Genomic DNA, 24,552 nt, shown 5'->3' on the forward strand with positions numbered 1-24,552 from the left:
CACTTTATTCAAAACCAGAATAACTTCCTGTTGTGTTGCCAGATGGCTGAAGTGATTTCATGGTGACATCGCCCACATGTGCTTTAATGAAGTCTAAACAGAACAGTTCCCATTTCTGGACTAAATAAGCACTCCTAAAATGTCTTCTGCTCTAGAATACAAGAAAGCCTTCTACACGTTTTGACTTGTCAAGTTTCTGGAGGCTTCTGGGAGGTAGCCATTCCCTTTACCTTTTCCTTGCATCGGGAGCCCTGATTACCAGCACGGACCCAGCACTGACTGCAGGATGGGACGCCTCCCTCCAGGAGCTTTCAAAACTACTGATGGCTCTCCCCCCCCCCCCCCCCCCCCCGCCCCAGCCCCCAGGGAAGTGAATGACTAGCTCCAATGTGGCCTGAGCCTCAGGAGTTTTTAAAGCTCCCAGAAGTTTCAAATGCGGCCTAGGTGGAGAAGCACAAAGTTTCATGATTTTGATCAAATCTAAGGGCAACTTAATTTGCCATTTTTATCAACTCAATTCCTAGGCTAATGAAACTGCATTGTTGAAAAATGTCACTGGAATTTTAATCACACTTGGCATTCTGGTTCCAAGTTCTAAGTTCTCTCTTCAAGTGATCAGACAGCTCAATTTTATTATTATTATTATTATTATTTTAAGATTTTATTTATTTATTTGACAGAGAGAGACACAGCGAAAGAGGGAACACAAGCAGGGGGAATGGGAGAGGGAGAAGCAGGCTTCCCGCGGAGCAGGGAGCCCGATGCGGGGCTCGATCCCAGGACCCTGGGATCATGACCTGAGCCGAAGGCAGACGCTTAACGACTGAGCCACCCAGGCACCCTCAATTTTAAATTAGTAAAATAGTTGTGTGGGTCTTGGTAATCATTCTGCAATGTATATGTATATCAAACCATCACATTATGCACTTTAAATATACACAGTTATACTTGTCAGTTATTCCTCAATGAAGTTAAAAAATTAAAACGCTTCTAAGTTTTACTAGTAAAAAAAAATTAGCAAATTAGATATTGCAACTTGGACATGCATGCGCAAACTGGAGGTCTCTGACACATAGCAGGTTGTAATTTGGCTGAAGCACAAATTAGAATAAGATGTGCTTCTAGGTTGGAGAGCAGGAGCATCCATGTCTCAATTCAGTTTCCTAGTACTCTGCTTGTTCCGGGGGTGCTTAGGGCGTGACACCTTTTTCTCCCAGTTAGAAATGGCCTCCAAGTGAGAAAGAACATGTTAGTGACAGTGAAAAGAGCAATTGACTTTTGGTATGAAGATATACATCAAAACGTTCAATTGTAAAACATTCCCATGTTTATGTAACTCATGTGTCAACCTCCCCCCAACACACACACGCCCACGTATGTTCTCCACCATTTTCAAGAGCCAGTCATGTATCTATAGTATATTTGGGGGAAAAGAAATAGTTAGTTGATGTTTGTCCCCAAATCATGCAACAATGTAACTGTGGTTCCACTATCCCCTCTTCCCTCCCAAGGCTTCCAGCTTTTGTACTAAGCCTCTGTTCATTTGCAGCTGGTTGCTGCTGAAAATCTTAATCAACCTTTTGATTGTCATGCTGGTCAGAGGGGTGATTTGGGGGGAAGGGCAAATGTCCATTTACTGTTCCCACCTTTGGTTTTCCAAAGTTGGAAAGTTTCTCATGGGGTACAACCTGAGCCCATGAGATTTCCTGAAGGTTTGCAACTAACTGGACGGAATTACAATTTAGGCAAAGGAACTTCAAGGAGGAGGCAAACTATGACTGTTGTCAGGCTAAGGCAAAAGAAAATGAAATGAAACAATTCTCCTATAGCCTTCTCCTGGCACATTCCAGTTCTTGACCTATCTTCCTTATGTCAGATCTACCTACTTATCTCTCTGTGCAGAACCGTTATGTTGAAGGCGTCCCATCCTTGCAGAAAAATGCAAGAAAAGCCTTTCTCTAATTCTTTACAGTACTGGAAAGACCTTTCCCTCCCTCTGAAATAACTCTTTCCCCCAACCGGGGCTATACATAGCACCGAAAATCCCCCAGAGTACATTTCCCAAAATGGATTTGCAGCATACATCCACTTCATTTACTCAAATTCAACTATATACTCCTCCTTTAAAAATAGCAAGCAGTGACAATTTGTATAGTGGAGGTGATGCTGCCTACTTTCTTCTTAAAAAGCTTTTGACCAAAAGTGTAAATGAGATGGGAAACATGAATCTGCATGCCCTTTATGGGTAGCATTTCTCCGAGCTTCTCATTTCACTGTGCTAAGGGTAATTCTGCTATTAGATATATGTGTTTTTCACACATCACGGTTCCTAAACACATGCCAATTGTTTATTTGGCATTCAGTTTAAGAAACACTATTCTTCTATTCCTGCAGAAAACACTGATAGGGGCTTATTGGGTGACAAAATATCCATCTTCACTTCCTAACGGATTTTCAAGGGTAATGTTTATACGCAATTTTCTCTTTGGAAGTGCTGACTTTAGACCAGAGGTCAACAGACTTTTTATGCAAAAAGCCAGATAGTAACTATTTTAGGCTTAGCAGGCGATATGGTCTCTGTCCCAATTACTCAAGTCTGCTGTTATAATATGAAAGCCACTATAGACAAAATGTAGATAAATGGGTATGGCTGTGTTCCAATAAAACTTTATTTACAAAAACAGGTAGTGGGCCAGATTTTGTCCTTGGGTGCTAGCTTGCTAACTCCTGCTTTAGACAATAACCTGACGTAAAAGGCCACTTACGGGCATATGCAGAATCATCCAGGTGAGCTCTGACAGGCAGAACAGTCCAGGGTTGGTTTGGGCACTCAAAGGCTCCCTGTCTTTGCGATCTTTGTACCAAAGTGAGGTGAAAGCCCTCATTCTCGCCGAGGCTAACTGTCTTTGTGAGTAACTGCAGAAACATGCTCAAACATACTCCTACACAGATACACCCACTTACATCCCCTCACACACATTCACACATTCTCCCAAGGACAAACAATTCTCAGAGACAGACAATAGTCTACATCCACACTAAGGGAAAGACACAGTTTCCTAGAAGCAACAAAATCTGTGCAGCTGCCCCACATTTAGAATGTGCTCTCACAGTGGAGAGCACATTCTAAATTACACCCCAGAGCAATTTCAAACCTTTTCTTCTCATTTTCTTCCCCTGGGCCATGCCAAGGGGCCTTGCTGGGCATAGAAAATGCCGTCCCTTATGATGCCTTTCCAAACAATACAGTCCTCAACCCCTTGGCTAATTGGACAACTGCCTGGGTTTTGAAATTACGGGTTTTTCTTTACTATGCTCAAAACTGCGCTCCCTGCTAATTGTGTCAGAAGGAGAGGAATTGTAGAAATAGGTATTTTGCTACCCTCATCTCCATCCCCCCCCATCCCATGAGCCCCTAGAGGTCATAGCAGCAAGTGCATATGGTACTTCCAGTTACACCTAAGGATTTGGGGGTTGGTGGAGCTCTTAATAGATATTTTTGAAGAATGCCAAGGGCTTGCCGTGTTCATGTCACAGAAGAATAGGGAGGATCCCTACCTCTGGGACAAGTGCCTATAACTCTTTACAGCAGTTTTTCTTCATGGGGGTGGTATGGGGTTTACACAGTACATTACACAGAAAGAACACCCCACCCTCTGCCCCATCCTCCTTCACTTTTTTTATAAAGATTTTATTCATTCATTTGAGAGAGAGAGAGAGATGGAACAGGGAGAGGGGCAGAAGGAGAGGGAGAAACAGACCCCCCGCTGAGTCGGGAGCCTGATGCGGGGTTCGATCCCAGGACTCCAGGATCATGACCTGAGCCGAAGGCAGTCGCTTAACCAACTGAGCCACCCAGGCACCCCTTCTAATTCACTTTTATGGAAATTTGCTAAAAATATCTCTTCTTTCAGCCATACACAACCTCATCACCACTCGTTCTCTTAACTTCTTTCTCATCCCCTGTCGCCTCCATGTCACCCAGCCTCCCAGCTGAAAATGGTCACTGGGACTTGCACTCTTGCCTGATGGCAGAACCAAGGCACTCATTGGCCACAAGAGCAGGCAGCTCTGTGTTACCACCATTCCTCTCTTTTCTTTCTCTGCATAAGGGGAAGTCCACAAAACCCCCTAGGAAATATTACTGTTCTTCCTTTGTTTTTGGTTCTGGTGAATAACATTCTGCCACGTATTGCATATATGGTTATGCTCTGCAGTTGTTAAATGTAGGAGGGAAGGGTATTTTCTTATCTGACTAGATTTGAATTCCTTATAGCCTGATGCAGTACATAGAACCTCTTACTTAATCAATTGTGTGTTTGGTTCAAAAAAATTAGTTTTTTTAATCTACCAACTCATTTAATAAATGCTTCCAAGCATTATTCTGTGAATGATGACACCTATTCTCCATGTCCACAAATGAAAAAGGAAAAATGCATGTGTTTATTTTTTTAATTTTTAATTTTTAATTTTTGGTTCCATTGTATATTTTTATTACTCAGTTTCCTCTCTTGTACCTACTCATGATGAACTACAGTCCTGGTGTCACTGATTCCTTGTCATATAAAATGCATGTGCTTTAAATTAAAGCAGAAGAGACTAAGATCAGATTTTCCCCTTTTTTCACTTTTTAAATCAACTATTATTTTAATCTGAAATTGACAAATATCTATTACAAAATCCTGTAACATTACAAAAATATAAAAAGCAGAAAATAGTAGTAGAGTTGTCCCTTAATCCTACCCACCCTACCAAAAAAAAGCCAATATTTATAGTGAATACTCTTCCCAACTCCAACCTGTTTTATTTGGTTTTTACTTGATAATATTTTATGGATATTATGGTAGATGATATTAGGTCCATCTACATCTGGTGCTCCTTTCTAAGGTGTTGTTTTCTGTGCGAAGATAATAAATTTTGTTTTTGTTGATCTCAGGCATGGCCACTGACTAACTTTGGCCAAGGAAATGTGAGCAGATATGTATCATCTTTAAGCAAAAGCTTTAAAAACTAGCTTGTACTTTCGACATGTCTCTCTTTACCCTCTTCCATGAGATCAGAAAATTTTGTATAGAGGTTGTTCTATCATGCTGAGTTCTAGAGTTAAGATGGTGTAGAGAAAATGATGTAGAGCTGATTTACAGAGAATATGTGAAGTGAGCAAGAAAAAGTCCTCTGAGATTTGGGAGTCATTTGTTATGGTAGCTTCAACCTGGCCTACCCTGACTGATACAAACACATTTACATATAAACACATATGGCTCTACACATTTTTTTAAGCAGGTGCATGGGATTATATTCTTTGGATCACCATGTTGTATTTAATCAATTCCTACTTATACACATTCAAACTGTTCCTATTTTTGACAATCTCAAATGAGAACATCTTTATATTTTTATTTTATGACTGGCCTTCTATCTGAACTCCTTGATTACTAATAGTTTGCCATTTGTTTCTATTGGATATTCTAGTTGCATAATTTATCAGTTCTAACATTGGAATTTTTATCCCTTCTTCTGCAATATTTTATGCTTTTTATTTCATTCCCTTGTCAAAATGCTTAGGCTAGAATTTCTAGAACAATATAAAATACAGTTGAGGAAGTAGGCCACCTACCTTATCGTGTTCCTATCTTTAATGAAGATACCACTAGTGTCTCATTATATCATGGCAACCGTTATGTTGAAGAAGTAAGCTTCTAATTATACTTTGCTATGGGCTTGTTTTAGAGTTCATTAAATTAAAATTCTATTTTGAGATAACTGGGGATTCAAAAGCAGTTGTAAAAAGTTATATAGGGAGATCCACTGTACCCTTTCACTGGTTTCCCCACTAGTAACATTTTGCAACACCTCAGCACAAGGTCACAACGAGGCTCTACACATTGATACAGTTGCTCTCCTACTCTGGTAGCTTAGCCTCATCTGCTTTTCCTTTTGATGTCTGCTGGGTCTGTAGTGATGATACCTTCTGTTTCACTTCTAATATTTGTATTCTGTGTCTTCTCTCTTGTCTTTGTCAGTTTTGCTGGAGGTTTGTTAATTTTATTGATCTTTCAAAGAAATAGCCAATTTGTTTCATTGATTTTTCTCTTTGGTTTTTCTGATTCAATTTCATTGATTTCTGCTCCTGCCTTTATTAGTTCCTTCCTTCTGCTTGTTTGTGTTTATTTTGATCTTCTTTTTCTAGGTTTTTGAGGTGGGAGCTTAGATTATTGATTTGAGAATTTTCCTCTTTTGTAATCTGTGCATTTTAGTGCTATGCTTCTTGCTTCTCGGCATGGCTTTAGCTGTGTCCTACAGATTTTGATTTGTTGTACAGTTGTTTCTTGAACACCTGGGGATGAGGTGCCCACCCACCACACAGTCAAAAATCCATGTATTTGACTCCCCCAAAACTTAACTAATAGCCTACTATTGACTGGAATAACATAAACAATTTGTTAACACATATTATACATGTTACATGTATTATATACTGTATTTTTACAATAAAGTAAGCTAGAGAAAAGAAAATGTTATTAAAAAATCGTAAGGAAGAGAAAATATAATTACAATACTATGCTGTATTTATATTAAAAATCTGCATATAAATAGACCCATCCAGTTCATATCTGTGTTGTTGCAAGGTTGACTGTATTTCCATTTTCATCTGTTTAAATGTATTTTAAACTTCCTTCAAGACTTTTTCTTTGTTTCATGCATTATATATAAATGTGTTGTTTGCTTTCCAAATGTTTGGGTTTTCTTGTGATCGTTCTATTGTTGATTTCTAGTTTGATTCTACTATGATTAACATGCTTTGTATAATTTCAATTTTTTGTAATTTGTTGAGGTTTGTTTTATGGCCCAGGAGAGGTTTTGGTGTATATTCTGTGAGCACCTGCAAAGCATGTTTATTTGCTGTGTTTTCATGAAGTATTCTTTCAATATTGATTAGATCCTGTTGATTGACGGTGTTGTTAAGTTCTCTTTATCCTTGCTGATTAGTATAGTTGTTCTAGCAAATGTTGAGTTTGTGTTGATATCTCCAACAAAAATTGTGTATTTGTTTCTTTCTCCTTTCATTTCTATCCATTTTTGCTTCATATATTTTGGAACTCTGTTCTTTGGTTCATACGTATTAGGCTTTCACTGATACCTCCTGGCTGGGAGTAGTAAAAGAGTGCTTTGTTTATGCCCCCTACATGGTCTCCGTTGGCATCATGTTGTAATGGCTTCATTACCACTGGGAAGTACTGAAGTCCTGATTCTCTCTGAAACCTCCTTAGACAACACCTTAGGGAGGAGAGGAAATGCCACCTCTTTACTGCAGGGTGGGGATGGAATTCCATCCTCCCCAATCAATCCCCACTGACATTGTGAGCAGTGGTGGGGAGGGTACTCATTATAGCCTGGTGAGTGTGGACTTCTAGGCTCTCTACACTACCTTTGCCATTTTGGGTGGCGATGTCATGGGGTCATAGTGTTTTCTGTGGTGTTTCACTGGAGAGGTTGTTTAGAAACTTTCTTTGTTGCTAGGCTACCCCTTTCCTGGTCCTCTGGATAGAGAGAGCAGGCTTCTCATGGGATTTTTTTTTTTTTTGGTCTGCATCTGTTGCCCTTTCCAGGTGCCAGCTTCTTAAGCTCCACTTGTGGGAAATATGAAGCCAAAGAAATAGAAATCCAGGGGGTTCATCATTGTGTGATTCCTAGTAGCCAGTCTTCTTCCTTCCCTCTACCTTTCTGATATTCCTTATGATATATATATATATATATTCTAGGTGGGGTTTTTTTTGTACTTAGTGAAAGGAATAGGGGAAAGTACATTTAGTCCATCTTCCCAGGAACAGAAGTCCAAGGCATTTTATTAGGACTGAGTACTGAATGGTTCAGCTGCCTCTGTCTTGATGTGCTAAAATGAAGAGATCTCCTGATTTTGAACAATAGTTCCATTTATGTGATGAACCTTTCTTCCAATCATGAAATATTATGTGATATTTTGCTTAAGGCTAATACTAATATCTTATTTAGGATTTTAAATATCAATGTTCACATGTGAAAGTGGCTCAGAGTTTTCTTTTCCTATCATATATTTATATTTATATTTCAGTCTTTAGAATATTGTTTGTGGAAATTTTTCTTCTTTATTTGTGCCCTAGAACTACATGGCATAAGAATTTACTATTCCTTAAAGATCTATAGAAAAAAAATTCTATTTCCTAGAAGCCTCTTGGTTATGGCACTTTCTTAAAAGATAATTCTTCAAGAACTTTCCTAATTTCTTCCAGTATTGTTGGTCTCTTTAAGCGTGATTTGTCTTAAGCCAACTTTTGACATTTTTATTTTCCTGGTTTTCAGATATATTATCAAGTTCTTATTTTACTTCTCTTATTTTTCCTCCAGATCTGTGGTTATTTTCTTTATTCATTCTTATTTCCATGTATTCATATTTCCTCCCTTTTTTTCTTATTAAATAACAAAATAATTTATATTATTGCTTGTATTACAAAAGTTTTACTTGTAATTTCCACTGCTTTTTGCTTTCCAATAATTTGATTCCATATTTTAGTTCTGTTAATTCCTTCATTCTGCCTTTCTTAGGTTTAACTCTTTCTTCTAATTTCTTAATTTTTTAAAATAATTATTTTCATTTTTTCTTTTTTAGTAATAAGGTGATATGAGGTTATGAATTTTCTTAGAAGTACAGTTTTAATCACATTCCTCTGGCTTTGATAACTACTATTCTCATTATCCTTCTTTTGTTGATATTCTGACATTTTGGTTTTGATCACCTTTGATACAGAGTTGTTCAGAGGAGCATATGAACATTTCCAAAGGGTTGAAGGCTTTGCTTCCATTTGAGAAAAAAAAAACAAAAAAATGAAAACAAAAACAAACAACTGCTTCTAGTTGTACATGGTAAAAATATTTTATGCTCTTTACACCTTGTAGAATGTGTTGAGATCTTTTCTATGGCTTAATGTATGATCAATTTTTATTACTATTTCATGGGAGCCTGGGCAGAAGGTAGTCTTTTATTTCCACAAGGAGTTTAACAGATGTTTATTATTTCAAGCTTGTTAGTTCTATTATTCAGGTCCTCAATGTTTCTATTTTTCTGTCTGCTTGATTTGACAAGGACTGAAGATAGGCATTTTAAACTTGTCACTTCAAAAATAAAAGTAATGCATTCTCATAAATAATTTTTTTAACTCCAAATGGTAATCGTGGTACTTTTTTCCTTCCCTCTCCCATTCTCAGTTCCACACCCAAAGATACATGCTGTTAACAGTTTCTGGCTTTAGTATGTGTTGTAGAAATAGATAAATAAATTGTATGCTATATTATGTATAAAATATATAACTATATGTCTTCAGATTTATCTTTTCATTTTAAAGAACTAAAATTTTGCAGCCAAGCCCTCATTCCATCTCTCTTTTTTTTTCCTTCTTCTCTCCTCCTGAAGCTGATGTATATCACTCCATGATTTTTATACTTTTATTTTTTAAAGATTTTATTTATTTATTTATTTATTTATCTACTAATTTATTTTAGAAAGAGATAGATCGGGGGCTGGGAGAGGGAGCAGAAGAAGAGGGACAAGCAGACTCCTTGCTGAGCACAGAGCCCTGATGTGGGGCTTGATCCCAGGACCCCAAGATCATGACCTGAACTGAAATCAAAAGTCAGACACTTAACCCGCTGAGCCACCCAGGTGCCCCAATTTTTGTACTTTTAATTCATATCTATATATTCAAAAACAATATATGTTACATGTATGGATACATATGTATACCATATATACACCATCAAATTATCCATCCTTTGACAATTTGATTTTTACACTACATCATTCTTTTGATATAAATTGTTATACATTGATGTAGTTTGTCATTTATTTTAACTGCTAAATAGATTTGTACTGCCTACATAAAACCGAATTTATCCATTTACCTACTAAAGAACAGGTTATTTCTACTTTTCTAGAAAGGTGTACTTTATACATGTCTGCTTATATACAATAGACACAGCTTCTCTGGCTGGACATCCAGAAGCAGATTTTTTGTATGGTAGAATATGGGCATCCTCAACTTTCTGAGCCAGTGTCCTAAAAAAATGTGCTTTTCCAAAGTGGTTATTCAGTTACTCCTCAGCACATATTTTATTGGGTGTTTAGTATATGACAGGTCTGTTCTAAGCTCTAGGGATATAGCAATAAGCAGTAGGCTTATTTCCTGTCCTTCTGAGGTTTACATTCTAAGCCGAGAAGATAGAGAATAAATAAAAATATAAAACACCAGATGGCAATTAGGGCTTTGAAAAATTAAAGAAAGTATAAGGGGTGGACAGAGAGCAGTTGGGCTGGGGTGGGGTGAGTAAACATGGCACTATTTTTAAGCAGGTGGTCAGGGAAGACCTGTCCAGTAAAGTGAAGTTTAAGCAAGAACCTGAATGAAATGAGGGAGAGAGACCCAGGGGCCTCTTTGGAGAAACCATAGTCTAGGCTGGGAGACTAGCAGGTGCAAACAGTAGGTGAGCTGCGGGAGCAGTGGGAACCAGCCTGGTGTGATTGAGGAACAGCAAGGAAATTGGTACCCCGCAGGAGCAAATAGCCAGGAGGTAGATCAAACAGGGCCAATGTAAACTACGGTAAGGACTTAGGCTTTGTATCTGAGTGGAATGGGAAGCTAGTAGAAGGTTCTAGAAAAAAAAGTGACTGGATCTGACTTATGTCCTAAAAGGGTGACCTTGGCTCTGGTGTTGAACAGCCCTAGAAGACCGTCATCATAATCCGGGGGACAGATGGATATGAGTGATAGCTGTGGAGGTGATCAGATTCTGGACATAATTTGATGTGAGAGCTGCCAGGGTTTACTGATGACCAGAGGTGGGGAGTGAGAGAAAAAGGGCTCAGGGCTGCCTTGGATGTTTTCGTCTTTAGCTGTAGAAAGAACAGACTTACCACTTAATGTGGGAGGAGTAGATTAGGGTCTTAAATCTGAGACCCCTACTGGATACTGAGGTGGAGAGAACAGTCATTTCCAATTTTTGCAGACAATCCAGGGTTTGGGACCTGAGCGAGTAGTATTGCCATGACTGGTTTTATGAATTTATTATTTCCCACCTGCAGTGTGTAAGAGCTTCTGTTTTCATCAACACTTCAACACTTGATGTTATCAGACTTATTTTTGCCAGTCTGATGGGTTTGAAATGGTCTCATTATCATTTCAATTTGCATTATCCTGATTCCAGTGATAGAGCATCTTTTGTTATGGTTAGTGGCCACATGTGTTTCCTCTTTTGTGAATTGTCTGTTTATCTTTTCAATTTTATTTATTGGTTTATAGGGGCTCTTTATAAATTCTCAATATTAAGCTTTGGTAGGTTCTATCAATTGCATATCTCTTCTGCGAGTCTGTGGCTTGTCTTTTCACTTTATTTCTAATTAGTTACTCAACCATCCTGTCTTAAATAACATAGGAATATTATTTCTATAAACCCCCATAACCAGTGAAGGAATTAGAGGAGTTAACACTTTCTTCCATTTCTCCCTGTTCCACCTCTCAAATGTTTCTGTATGCTCATTTTTGTCCTAGTATATTATAGTTATCATATTATTACTTCTCACTGTAGTACTTTTCTTTCAAGATTTATGACATGTAAATTTTGTACCATCACAATAATAATCCGATTCTTTCAGCTGAAGCTTGTCCCTTCCATACTTATTCTAAATCACCCTTCAGTTGTTTACACAATCATATCATATAATTGCTTTGAGGACAGGTGATATATTTCCCAGCTCTCTAGATATTTGAGAGTGTCGTTCTGTCTTTCTGCTTCTTTTAAATGTGGATGACTACATGGTCATGATCTTTAAGTCACATTCTTTTCTTTTTTCAAAACTCTTCTCAAGTCAATTAATGCTGACAAGAGTTCTGAGGTCAGTAGTGTTTTTCCTTTGGGTCAGAGGTCAGCAAACCTTTTTCTGTAAAGGGCCAGATAGAAATTATTTAGTCTTTGCAGGCCCCATGGTCTCTGTTGTGATTACTCAGCTCTGCTATTGTAGTGTTAAAGCAGCTATAGATGTGTAAACAAGAGTGTGAATGTACTCCAAAAAACTTTATTTACAAAAATAGGTAGCAGACCGGATTCAGTCTGTGTGCCAGTTTGCTTTTAGATGATTCACTTCGATTTGCTTGTAGGTTCTTTTTTATACTCAGAGTTTAATACCTTTCCCCCAAGTACTTACTCTCTGTTAATAACTCTGGAAACATGGTTAGTTGTTCTCATCTTTGGAATTGCAAGAAAGTTTTCACCTATCAGTTAGAACAAAGGCTAAGTTCCTATACCAAAAAGAACTTAAAAATACCACGGTCCTTATGTAAAGGAGGTGCGACATACAAAATTATGCCTTTTGTAGGTAACAGTGCAGTAGGCAGTTGAGGCCTGCTGCAATGTCTCTGCCATCTGCCACAGGTGACTTTCCTCTCAGGGTCAAAGGCATATGGGAGTGTTCCCAGATAAAAAATAGACACCCAGTTCAACTGGAATTTCAGATAAACAATGAACACTTTCTTAGTATAAATATGTCTCACGCAATAAATGAGATATACTTACACTAAACATTTATTCACTGTTGATCTGAAATTCCAGTTGAACTGGGTACTCTGTTTTTATTTGCTACATCGAAGCAATCCTTATCTACAACCACCAGGAAGGAGGAGAAGGACTCGGAAGGCACAGGTCCAGTCCTTCTAAGAGAAGACCTCCAGAGTAGCAGACACTCCTTCCTGCCCACATTTCATTGCCTAGAATTTAGACATGTGGCCATACCTACTTAGAAGGAAGCCTGGGAGATGTAGTCTAGCTTGTTGATCATGTGCTCAGCTAAAATGGTATTGTTACAGAAGAAGGCGAGAACAGCTCTTAGGGGACATTTAGTAGTCTGCCAAGTTATATCTTCAAATACTTTTCTAGTTTCATTAGATGTAAAGTCTTTGCTAGAGACATCAATTTCTCTAAATTTGATTTTTGTTCTTAGTCCTCCATGTTTCTCATCTCTTGTCTGATTACTTTAACCTCATTGTCCTTTTCCTTTGTATCTGATGTGGTTTTAAAAAGGTTATCAACATTGGGGCGCCTGGGTGGCTCAGTTGGTTAAGCATCTGCCTTCGGCTCAGGTCATGATCTCAGGGTCCTGGGTTCGAGCCCAGCATCAGGCTCCCTGCTCTATAGGAAGCCTGCTTCTCCCTCAGCCTGCTGCTCCCCCTGCTTGTGCTCTTTCTCTCTGTCAAATAAATAAATAAAAATCTTAAAAAAAAAAAAAAATAATAAGGCTGCCCTCCATCCCACTATTTTTCCACCAGATATCCCTTCTATTTCTTTCTTATTTCTAATCCATTTATTACTTCTACAAAGGTATGATTTTTTCCTTCTTGATGTCTTTCCTTAGCTCTTCCAAATCCTTTTATATCTCATTTATTCTCTTGTCATTTCACTTTTAATATATTTTATTTCCTTCAGTGTGTAAAGTATTTGTTGCAATTTTTTTCTATTTATTATAAGAGGTGAGTTGTTTTCTATAATATATCCTTTCTTTCTCATTTGATTAATATGCTCCTTTATTTCATCTTCTCTACACCCCCCCATTTAAAAATGTTTACATCAGTCTTTTAATTTTCTTCCCATCCATCTTTGATCAGGATTTGCTATTTAGATTTTCTGTTTATATAAAAGAGAGTGGAGGAATTACTTTTGAGTACCTTGGACTTCCTGTTAGATCCAGCCTATGAGGAGCTTGGAAGAAAGCAAGAGGAGGACTCATGAAATGTAATACAAGATTGGGTTCTCATGGTTGCAAAGTCTATTTTTTTTTCCTTTTATGTGGCAATTTTTTTAAATTAAAATTTAATTGAAAAAATCTTTTAGGAGAAAAGTTATGCAAGCCTGCATCTTTCATACTTAAGCCCAGATGTGAATTGCCACATATTCCTTCAATCTTTTCCTATCTGGAGGAAGAACTCTTGGTTAGTTGACTTTTGGATTAGTAGGGAATGCAGGCAATTACAGGAATAGGGGAATGGAATCTACAGTGCTAGAGAATATTAAAGGACATGCAGAGTTTTACTGAATTAAGTAATGGAGAGGTTTTTAGATGTCTCTCCAACTTCTGCTCCATGAAGATGAAAGTGAAAGCTAGCTCATTTTTTTTCATTCTGTTGAAAAAGGTTTGGTTGCTCTGGATTAGGTCTGTAATATCAAAGTCAATTGCCAGCACACTTTCTTAGAATGGTTAGGACTTAGCTTTCTATTCCAAGATAATAAAAGCATATTTCAATTTTCCAGTAATATGGCTTTCTACCCAGATTGCACGGTGTTTTCACAGGATGTTCTAACTCATAAGTAGTTGGGTGGGTGGAGACATTTAAAAAACGTGTCTCATATTTTAAGGAAAACTGGAATGCTTTTAAATGAAAATCACGATTCTTAGGATAAAATAAAAACTTATATATTTTTATGCGTGTTTTTCTTAAAATATAGGAATACAATCTTAATAATGCTGATGAATATGGCTATGGTACCACTGAAGTTTAATTATGGAGATGCTGGTGCTGAAAAAGAATTTGAATCTAGAAGAAAATGTTTGATACATGATTTTTGATAAACTATGGGCTAATATTGTATAGTAACTGATAAAATGCAAGTGACCTTAATTTTGGGCATGGTGTTGTGGCCAAAAAAGCATCTCAGTCACCAGAAGTGAAGTTAAGTAGAGATAGGATGTAGCATTTCTGGAAGTTGAGGGGAGAACTCTCTTTTGGACAACTCTTATAATTTATACTCTCCATTTTAAGCATATGCACACAGACATGTACACACATCTTCTTGCACTCTAGAGAGTTGCTGGTCAGCCAGGAATTTCTTGAGGTACCACTATTTATCAATAATAATGACACAGTCATCATTCCATTCTTGAATCATTTTATAGTGATTTCTGTGTGTGAAAGCTGTAGTAGGTATTTTGGGGGGTCTGAAGAGAAGTAAAAGCCCCAGGAATCCTCCCCAAAGAAGTTTAAAATCTAGATAGAAAGGGAGACAATATTCAGTTACAGTTAAATGATAACATAAGATTGTTTATGATCAAGTAAGTAATTCATAGCAACAAACAAATAAACCAAAAAGAAAATCCCAAGCAGAATACTAGCCCAGGGGAGGAAAAGACCACAATAAGCTGAGGGCAGGGAAATTATTCAAAAATATCTATTGTGTGTGCCAGTTTGCTAGGCCCTGTACACATTGACTTAAGTAGCGTCACTACCCTTTAGGTTAAAAATTAATAATTGATGATAATCATCCTGGGGACAGAAATAATGTCATATATCTAGCCAATGCAGAACATTAAATTAGTAAATCATTTACATTATTATTGTAAATAATATTTTTGTAAAATATTGTGGGATGGATGACAACCTATTATTGTGGGATGGATGACAACCAAAATAGTGGGATGGATGACAACCTATTATTGTAAAATAGGTGATGAAGAAAGAAGAATCTTAGAAATCTTATTTATTATTTCTCTTGATTACAGTAGTGAATGTCTTGCTAGAGAGGTGTGTTTTCTGGAACTATTCAGTTCAACATGAAAGTCTTTTTCCAAGAAATATTAGCAGGTAATGTGTCTTTTTACTGTTGTATGAAAAAGAAGTAAAGTCTACAGTATTGTCCTAAAACTGAAAAAATGCTAACTCTTCTGAGGGTCATTGGTCTTAACTGCTGCAGACACATAGTTTTGCAAATGCTTCATCCCAAATTACACATTTCATCTGTGAAAATCACTGGCAAACACTTGTGCCTCTTAGGATTGCCAACTTCTATATTCAGAGTAGAAATCATCCATAGTTTATAACAGAATGACATTAGACCAGGGGTTAAGACACTTGGTTCTATTTCTGGCTTCGACATTTTTCCTTGATTGTGGTTCACCAAAACAGTATTATTGTGTCATTAACAAAGTCAAAAGTTATGTTTTAAGGATATAGTTTGCATCTTTAAAAATGTTTTGCCTACCTTGTCAGAATCATAGTGTACAAGATTGTCTTGTAGTTCTTATTAATATAGCTGTATTAATTTCTGAGACTATTTCAAGGGAAACTAAGAAGCTAGGTTATTATTATTTTTTTAAGATTTTATTTGTCAGAGAGAGAGAGAGAGAGAGAGCACAAGCAGGAGGAGAGGCAGGCAGAGGGAGATGTAGGCTCCCTGCTGAGCAAGGAGCCAGATGTGGGACTCCATCCCAGGGTCCTGGGATCATGACCTGAGCTGAAGGCAGACGCTTAACAGACTGAGCCAGCCAGGCATCCCAAGAAGCTAGATTATTAATTAGCTTTGCTCAAAAGAGGAAAATACTAGCTTTTCAAAGTAAAACAAAGGTAGAATTACTGTTAGCTCTTGCTTATCCATGATATTTAGGATGAAGAAGACTATCAAGATATCAACTGTGAAACCCACAGTTAATTCCAAACCTCCTTTCAGTTACAGCGGTCCCCAAACCCATTGTTTTACCAAATATCTCACTGGAGCAGTTAACAAGTAGCCACAGGATTTAAGTTTGGCTCCTTTTCCTTTCTCTTGCCCTCCCTCTGGTGGAGGTGTTAATGAGTGAAATGCCCAAGATGGGCAGCTGAAGGGAGCTGGATCCAAGGGTTTACATTCTCCACTAATTACACCATCAGCCTTTGGAATGGCGAATGACTCGCTGATGTCTGCCACTTTATAGATGCCCAGATAGTGTCCACTTTGGTCTGCTTAGAATACATCTAAATGAGAGCTCAAACTGTTAATAAAATATTATTATAGCTCATGCCTTCAGAAAGGAATTGACCTAATTTTTAGCTGGGTTAAAACGTTCCTAGTAAATAACAATAAAATAAAGAGTATAAAGAGTTCCTAGTTGGGGAAACAGGATACACACCTGCTTTATAATAAGACTGTAATCAGAATAATGTTTTTACATTTTGAAAGCTCCTTCACTTGTATTATCTAGTTTGATGCTCTCAACAGCCCAGCTAGCTTGGGAAGGTGCTGTCACAGAGGTCCCAGGAGAGGACTAGGGCCCAGATTTCCCCAATCTTAGTTCTGTGCTACTGTCCCTGTCCATTCAGATAGCCTAATATGCATAGATACATATGATAGCAATTTATCATAGTGATTCTTAAAAATATCCCCAAATTTTAGAACATCATGATCATTCCCATCCTAACAGAAATAAGATACGTATAATAGTAACTTCTCATAATGGCTCTTAAAAACATTCCCCAATATGGAACATCATAATCATGCCTAACCCAGAGGTAAGATTAAATTAGTTACCCACAAAGCACAATAATTAGGACACAATAAGCTAAGTAAAGGTTAGTTAATGTTGTTATTATTGTTAAAAACCATGGTAGAGGTAGTATAGTGTTGTGGAGAAAAGCATGGACTCTGGAGCTGACCCTCTGGGCTTATTCCTGGCTCTGTCACACAGTTAGTTATCTCCTGAAGTTGTGTGTAAAGCTCTTGGAGGAACACCTAGCACAGAGGCGGTGCTATCTAGATGGCAGTCAGTATTATTACTTGAGAGCTCTAATACTTATACACGGAAGTAATAGTTTGCCTTAAGTCACAAGGTAAATGATGGAGCTAGACTGTAATCTTGATGCTTCCATTTACCTTTTATAGAAATGTCTTTCTAGGTTATGTTATTTTCCTACAGTTTCTAAAATGTGTTTACCTCCTTTCATGTCTCCATCCATGGCCAATATTTACTCTCCTTTACCAAACTGAAAATCTTTTTCAAAATCAACATTTATAAAAATTTCCATTGCAAAAATCTTAACCCTAGATGTCCTCACCTATGAAGTACTCAGTTTAGCCATGCATGCACATTTGCATTTGTAAGGAGTTATTTTGTGCTTGAGATTGTTTTTTCTTTCTGGACATATTCTATAAGCCCACTAGAGGTACACTACTTGAACCCTGCATTTCTATTCACTTCTTGTTAATTTACTCAACAGTATCTAGAACTGGATCCTGCTATAGCCCAGTGGGCTATTCAGTAAATTACCAAATGACTGGTAGGCATTCCCTCTATTTTATTCTTTCTTTCTTTCTCTCCCTCTCTTTCTTTCTTTCTTCTTTCTTTCTTTCTTCTTTTTCTTTCTTTCTTTCTTTCTTTCTTTTTCTTTCTCTCTCTCTCTCTCTTTCTTTCTTTGTTGTTGGCTGACTAGTTTTGTCAGGGCCTGTCACGAACATGCAAATTTCATGGCCATATAAAGATGATCCAGTCAAAGACTTTCCTCTAATTGAGGCTGAGGATTTAGTTGTATATTCTCAATTCTTGGCACCTTCCACTCTGAGGAATATTAAAAATTAAGGCACAGGTATTCAGGCTCCAGGGAGTGTGTTTTTGTTTGTTTGGTTTTTTCCCCATGGAGAAAACAGCGGATGGGGAGCAGGGGATGGGAAGGTGTCTTAAAATCTTCAGGGGGTAGTGTGGTAAGAAAGAAGGAAAAGGTAAGCAGACCCCGTAGCTTCTTGGTTTTGTTCCTTTTTTTCCCTCAGGATGGTGGTGGCAGCTGATCAGACACAATAGCTGGCAGTCCTCCGCCGGAGTGAGGATACAAATGACCCTCAACAGCACCAGCAGGAGGACTGGGAAAGGGAGTAGGGGTGTGTCTGGGAGAGGGTGAGGATGAGGGTGACAAGGTGACAAACGCCGCCGCTCCAGCGGGATACCCCACTCCAGCCCCGGGAGGATGCGAGCAGGTCGGTAAGCCACCTCCCCGGGGGTGGTGGGGCGGGGGGTTGGGGGGGTGGGAAGGGGAGACAGAGGGGCGGTGGCTTTTCCTACGAGGGGAGGGGCAAAGGGTGGAGGGAAGCCTGAGTCAGCAGCCCCTGATTGGCTCGTGTTCTCTCGTCGCGTCTCCGGATTGGGCCATTTGCAGCGGGAGATGTTGTGAGGCGCGGCGGGGCGGAGCGAGCCGCCCGGGGTCTGAGGCAGGCCTCGGAATGGGTGGGGAGGGGCTGCGGTTGTGCTCTGGTCCCGGAGCCGCTGTGACCTGTAGAGTGGAGCGGCGCAGCCACCTTTCCTCGGTTCCGCTAGTCGCGCCGACTTCGTTCAACTATCTGCAGATTTAGAAAGGAAAAATAATTGAATGAACAACGCCTCGCTGCGACCCCCTTCCCCCAACACGAGAAACTCTTTTGCTGTTGGGCGTGAAAGGACACTCCCTTATTATCTTGAAGTCGCACGTCGCATCGCCGCTTCTTTCCTCTCCCGCAGCCAAAAAAAAAAAAAAAAAAAAGCCAAAAACAAAATACAGCGCCAAGATATGTTTCCCGCAGTCTGGGACCTGTGACCCTTCAAATTCGCGAACCCAGCCATAGCATTGTCCCCCTCTCCGCCCCTGACAACCAAGCACCTAGTCTTCTTCCCCAGGAGAAGCCGCGGTTCCTGGCCGCTCCCGCTCTGCGCTCGGCAGACCGGAGAAGGCAGGGGAGGTTTTGTGTGTGCCTGATTTTGGGGGGGGGGGGGTGCCGGCGGGCCACTGAGGCCTTGTAGGTCGGAGACGCCTTGGGAGGGGGTTGGCGAGTACCCCCTACCCGGGCTAATCCCCCTTCTCCAGCGTCGGTTCCCGGGACCGTATTATTCAAGACAGAAAATATTCAGCCTCAGAGCCTCCCCTGGGGAGGGGAGGGGAAGGAGGTGGAGTGGGAGGAGGTGGATCCAGGGAGGAAGAAGCGAGAAATCCGCCCCCGGGAAACAGCTCGGCGCGGCAGCGGAGCGAGGCACTTCTGTCACTTGGCGATCGCGGGCGCCCGAGCGCGGCCCCGGCCCGGCCCGGCGAGGCGAGGGGAGAGTCCGGCGGCCGCCGCCCCGCCCCACGCCCTCCCGCGGCGGCCGAGAGCCCGGGGCCGGCCGGGGCAGGTCGCGGCGGTGCCTGGGAGCGGCCGGCCGGGGGCGGCGGCCTCGGAGCGCGGCGGCGGCGGGGCAGCGCCGGATCGTCCTCCCGCTCGGTCCGGCTCGCGCCGGGCGTGCGGGGCGCGCTGCCTGGGGCCAGCCAGCCCCGAGCGGATCCAGTCGCCCCCGCTTTCTCCGGTGCGTGTCTGTTTTACTTTCCGCCGTAGCCGAGAGGGCGCAGCGCCCGCGGGCGGGTGGAGAGCCCGGCTCGCCGCGGGCTCCCTCCCTTCCCGCCACCTCAGGCCACCCCGCCCGGCGCTGGCGCGGGGCCGGAGGGAGCCCGCGGCGGGCACCCGGCGGGGGCGGAGGGGCCGCGCCCGCGTGTGCGGAGCGAGGGAGGGCCGGAGGAAGGAGGGAAGGGCACAAAGGCCGGCGGCGGGCGTCGGGGGCCGGCCGGCCGGCCGGCCGTGGAGGAGGGGCGCCTCCCGTCCGCTCATGAATATTAACCGAGCCTGCGGCCTAGCGTGTCCCGGCCGGGCCCGGCGCCCGGCCCCGCGTCCCCGCTCCTGCTCGCCGCCGCGCCTCGGAAGCTGGGCCAAGCGGGCCGGGAAGGGTAAGCCCCTTGTTTTTTGTTTTCCCCCCGGGTCTCCCGACACCTTGTTTTAAAAGTACATATTTGGGTCTCCCTTCCCGGGAGATCGAGATTACCGACCCGCCTCTGGAAGGGGCGGAGGAAATAGTGGTAGGTGGGTGGTGGTTTTCTTTTTCCCTTTTTTTTTTTTTTTGTCTTCCCTAGGTGGCCCCAGGGAAAGGGAAAGATAGTGTGTCGAATGGTAGTTTGGGGAGCAGCAAGTAAATAAAAGTTGCCCGGGCTGCGGCTTCATTTTTGTCGCTCCAGAATAATGCCCCGGAGAGGGAGTTGCGCCCGGGTCCCACCCGCGGCCGCGCACACCTCCCCGCCCAGCGCCGCCGCGGGCCAAGCAAAACAGCCGCCTCCTCGGGGGCAGCCTCGGGGCGCAGGGGCACGGCTGCGGGCGCCCGGACTTACCCCGCCCGCCAGCAAACGCCGGCCGAGCCGGCGCTGCCCGCCTCCGAGGCTGGCTTTTTGTTTTTATTTTGGTGGGGGGTGTAGGGGAGCGATCACGGTTTTGGAAAAGTATTACATTTTGATCTCGTGGGGAGAAAACTTCCGTTAAGTGTACGTATCTGGGTGATGCCCAAGAGCCTATACACTCTCTCTTCTGCCCAGAAAATACATTAATTAAAATGCACTTGAAAAGGGAATTTTTTTTTTCCTGAAGGCTGCACACCAACCAGGCGTGTTTGACGCAACCACCGTGCAGTTCCGATGCTTCTCATTTTTTCCCCTGATTTATAGGTTTTTCCTTTTTTCTTTCTGTTTTGTCTGGGAGGATTATTTCCTCTTTTCGTGCGTGAGGTTCATCAGCAGGGACCGAATAATCTTTCTAAGTGTTGGAACCGCGAACTTGGTGTAGACTTGTGGCAAGGCTAAGGTCAGCGTCCGGAGAAAGTTCATGCCCTTAACTATTCCCTGTTCCAGGAGAGATCTCTTTGGGAGCTGACGCTCGAGCCTTCGCGACCCACTCACATTCCTCTTGGTCACGGAGTAGCGCTGGGAGGAGGAGGGGGACCGCTTTCTGCAGTTGGCCTCATTAGCTGCCAAGAAGACCCGTCTTCTTTGTTTTTTAAGTCTCGAGAAATGGACGAAGACGGTGAAGTCAGTTTAAGTCCGAAGAAATCCATCAGGGCGTTTTGAAGGGGCTTCATAAAAACATTTCATTCCCCAGGCACATTACTTGTTTCACCAGCCCTGCACCTCCTCGGAGCCTGGTGTGGAATTCTTCCCTTTTTGGTGTGTGGTGGCATTCCGCCCCCCCAATGTGGACTCCAAAGGGTTGGTCCCTTCTTTGTAATTTGAAATGAAATGATGGCCACACGTCGGACTGGTCTACCGGAGGGAGATGGTGACAAGCTCAAGGCCTGCGGGTCCCCCACCTGTGAGGTAAGCACAGAGGCAGCATCTTTGGGCCACTGTCTACAAGGTGTCCTGCCGGTGGGGTGGGGTGGAGTGGGGTGGGTCAGCTGCCATGGACCTCAGGAGAGGCTTTGGGGCCTTTGGGCTGATTTGTGGGAGTGTCCCAGCTTGACCCTAGGGCGGTGCAACCTTGCCCATTTTTGTTTCCAGGAACTTCCAGTGATTCTTCTGCAAGAAGGGTTTCTTCACTTTGAAATTCCCCATCTTGCCCATGCATCACCTCAGAGTAGGGCATTCTCCCATTTCAGGTGACTGGGAATACTGCAAGTGTCTCTCTTTTCCTTCAGTTCCCATCCTCCAGTAGTTTTGGAGTTGGGCCGGTTAGGGGATGCCTTTGTGCATTTTGTGGGTATGTATGCAAGATTGGCTACCAGAGGTGGAGAGACAGCAGCGGGTATGCTTGTTGTAACGGGACCTCAGTCTCACTTTGGCTTTGATGAGTATTCTGGCTTGCTGTTGATGTGGATCTCTACTCTGGGTAGAAAAACAAGTCTTTTCCGGTGGACAGTTTAAGCATAGCCCTGAAAAACAGATTTATAGAGTTGTAATTCCAACTCCCTGAAAAATCTCCTGACATTACTGTTCTTTTATTTATGCCCTTCTTTTCACTGCTCAGAAGTTCTGTGAGCTGCCCTGGGGTGTCAGGTGGCTTGCATTGCCTTTAGACCATCATCTTTGGGAAGGCTCAGATGATTATATGCCAGGCTTCCTGAAATTTTTTGAGCAGGCAGGACAGAAATCAGAAAATCCATTGATTTATGACACCCATATGCCCTGTTGCCTCTTACATTCTTTCTTCTCTTTATATATGTATATATATATAGTCTCTATATGTTATATTTCATTCTGTAACGACTGTATTGTGTTTACTTGGTTATTGGTTTCTGTAATTTGCTTGCTAAATGTACTGAATATTGTTACCCTTTAAACTTTACTTTTGAGCCGTCTATATTTTTATTGAAGGATTGAATAGATTACAGTAACATCCCCCAAAGAGGCTTTACTCTCACTATTTCTTTTGTACCTTGTAAGTGTTAAATTTTAACTTCACGGCCATCGAAACAAGGTCTAGTTCTTGAGTGTGTGAGTTTTGGCATTTTAATAAAAATGAGTCAAGTTAAATTTTTGTTTTTAAAGCATGCAGAGAAACTTGCTTCATGTAGCTCACTTCATACAGCTCACTTCATACAGGATTAGAAAGTTTATGCAGAAAATATAGGGAGGTGGGTACTGTACAACTCCTTAGAACTAGAAGTTTACAGTTAGAATCAGTGTTTTACTTTTTGACACCTGTAAACACCTGCTTGCAGGTGAAAACGTGATTAAGTATAACACCACAGTCCTCTGATCATGGTAAACCATAATAACTCCTTTTGGAAGGCCTACCTCCAACTTGGAGATTGCTTAATGTGTATTGTAGTTACATAATAATATGTACTGTGGTCCCAAAGCGTCATTTGTCTTTGTCTTGTGAATACTTTAATTAGCATGCTATTTGCATTATATTTGCAAAAACTAATATTATTTGTTTTTTGGTTGTTGTTGTTGTTTTTTTTTTTTTTAATCATTTAAGGGATCTCCCAAAACCAAGAATTTATAATAGATACATCTTGTCCTTGGCTAGGGAGCAGTGTTTCCAGTTGCAGACTTGCTTACATTAACACTGACAGTTACGTATTTTTTTAAGGGCTGTGAAATTTATTTTCATTTGACTGTTACTGCTGGCATAGACATATTATTTGTAGTTTGGGGACCAAGAAAACAGTATATTGCCTGTATTTTGCTCATTTAAAGATTATACACAGAACTTGAGTTTGGTATTAAGCTATCATATTCTTTGGATTTTTAAAGAATAGGTAGGTATTTTTTGCTTAATATGTGGGAATGGAAATAAAGGGGCTGTATGCTGTCAGACAGCATTTTAAAATCTCAGTTTAAGGAGTAATTATTGCCTGTTTCATTGTTGTATATTTAGCTCTCATTGATACTTCTGATGCACTTTAAATCTTGTGAGTATTTACTAGTAATAAAGAGAGAGTTGCCACTGGAATACTTTGGGTTGATATCTATTCAAGTCTTTGAACACTGCACTTAATTTTTGTGCTTAATTTTATTAGAAGTATTACATTCTAGAGTTGTATACGGTCATTCTTTAAAAACTTCTAGAAACCAATAGCTAAATGTGTGTTTGTAAATTTACGTGTGTTTTTACCTAACGAAGACACGAGCATATATGTCTTAATATTAATGTTGTTAATCAGCCAAAAAACTTAACTGTGCAGGACAGAAGAAACTGATATAGTAAATTAATAGGAATCTCTGATTCATGACTTATCTAGTTAGTTAATTCCACCTTTTATAAATAAGGGCTACTGCTTTGTTGAAGAACATTCAGAAACTTGTTCATCTTATATATTAGAATCTAATTGTGTTGGTACATGAATAAATATAAGCACCCCTCCCCACGTATATACTGGAAGGTTGAAAACCAAACAACTAACAAACAATCCTCTTCAAATAATGAATTGTGACAATTCAGTAGACTGTATCTTGGGATTGTACAGTAAGG

General features: G+C 40.9%; 1 protein-coding gene across 1 annotated transcript in view; it reads left to right on the plus strand.

Moving 5' to 3' along the window:
• The first annotated feature begins 19,841 nt into the window (after positions 1 to 19,841).
• Positions 19,842 to 24,552, plus strand: part of ARHGAP21 (Rho GTPase activating protein 21) — a 124,718-nt gene continuing 120,007 nt past the window's right edge. Inside the window, 2 exon segments of the mRNA XM_054507337.2 lie at positions 19,842 to 20,125; positions 21,489 to 21,950. Coding sequence (XP_054363312.1) covers positions 21,873 to 21,950 — 78 coding nt within the window. The 5' untranslated portion in view covers positions 19,842 to 20,125; positions 21,489 to 21,872.

The sequence above is a fragment of the Mirounga angustirostris genome, unplaced genomic scaffold (genome assembly GCF_029215605.1).
Source record: "Mirounga angustirostris isolate CCGP_5_RB_7025 unplaced genomic scaffold, mMirAng1.0.hap1 SCAF_5, whole genome shotgun sequence".
NCBI classification, from domain to species: Eukaryota; Metazoa; Chordata; class Mammalia; order Carnivora; family Phocidae; genus Mirounga; species Mirounga angustirostris.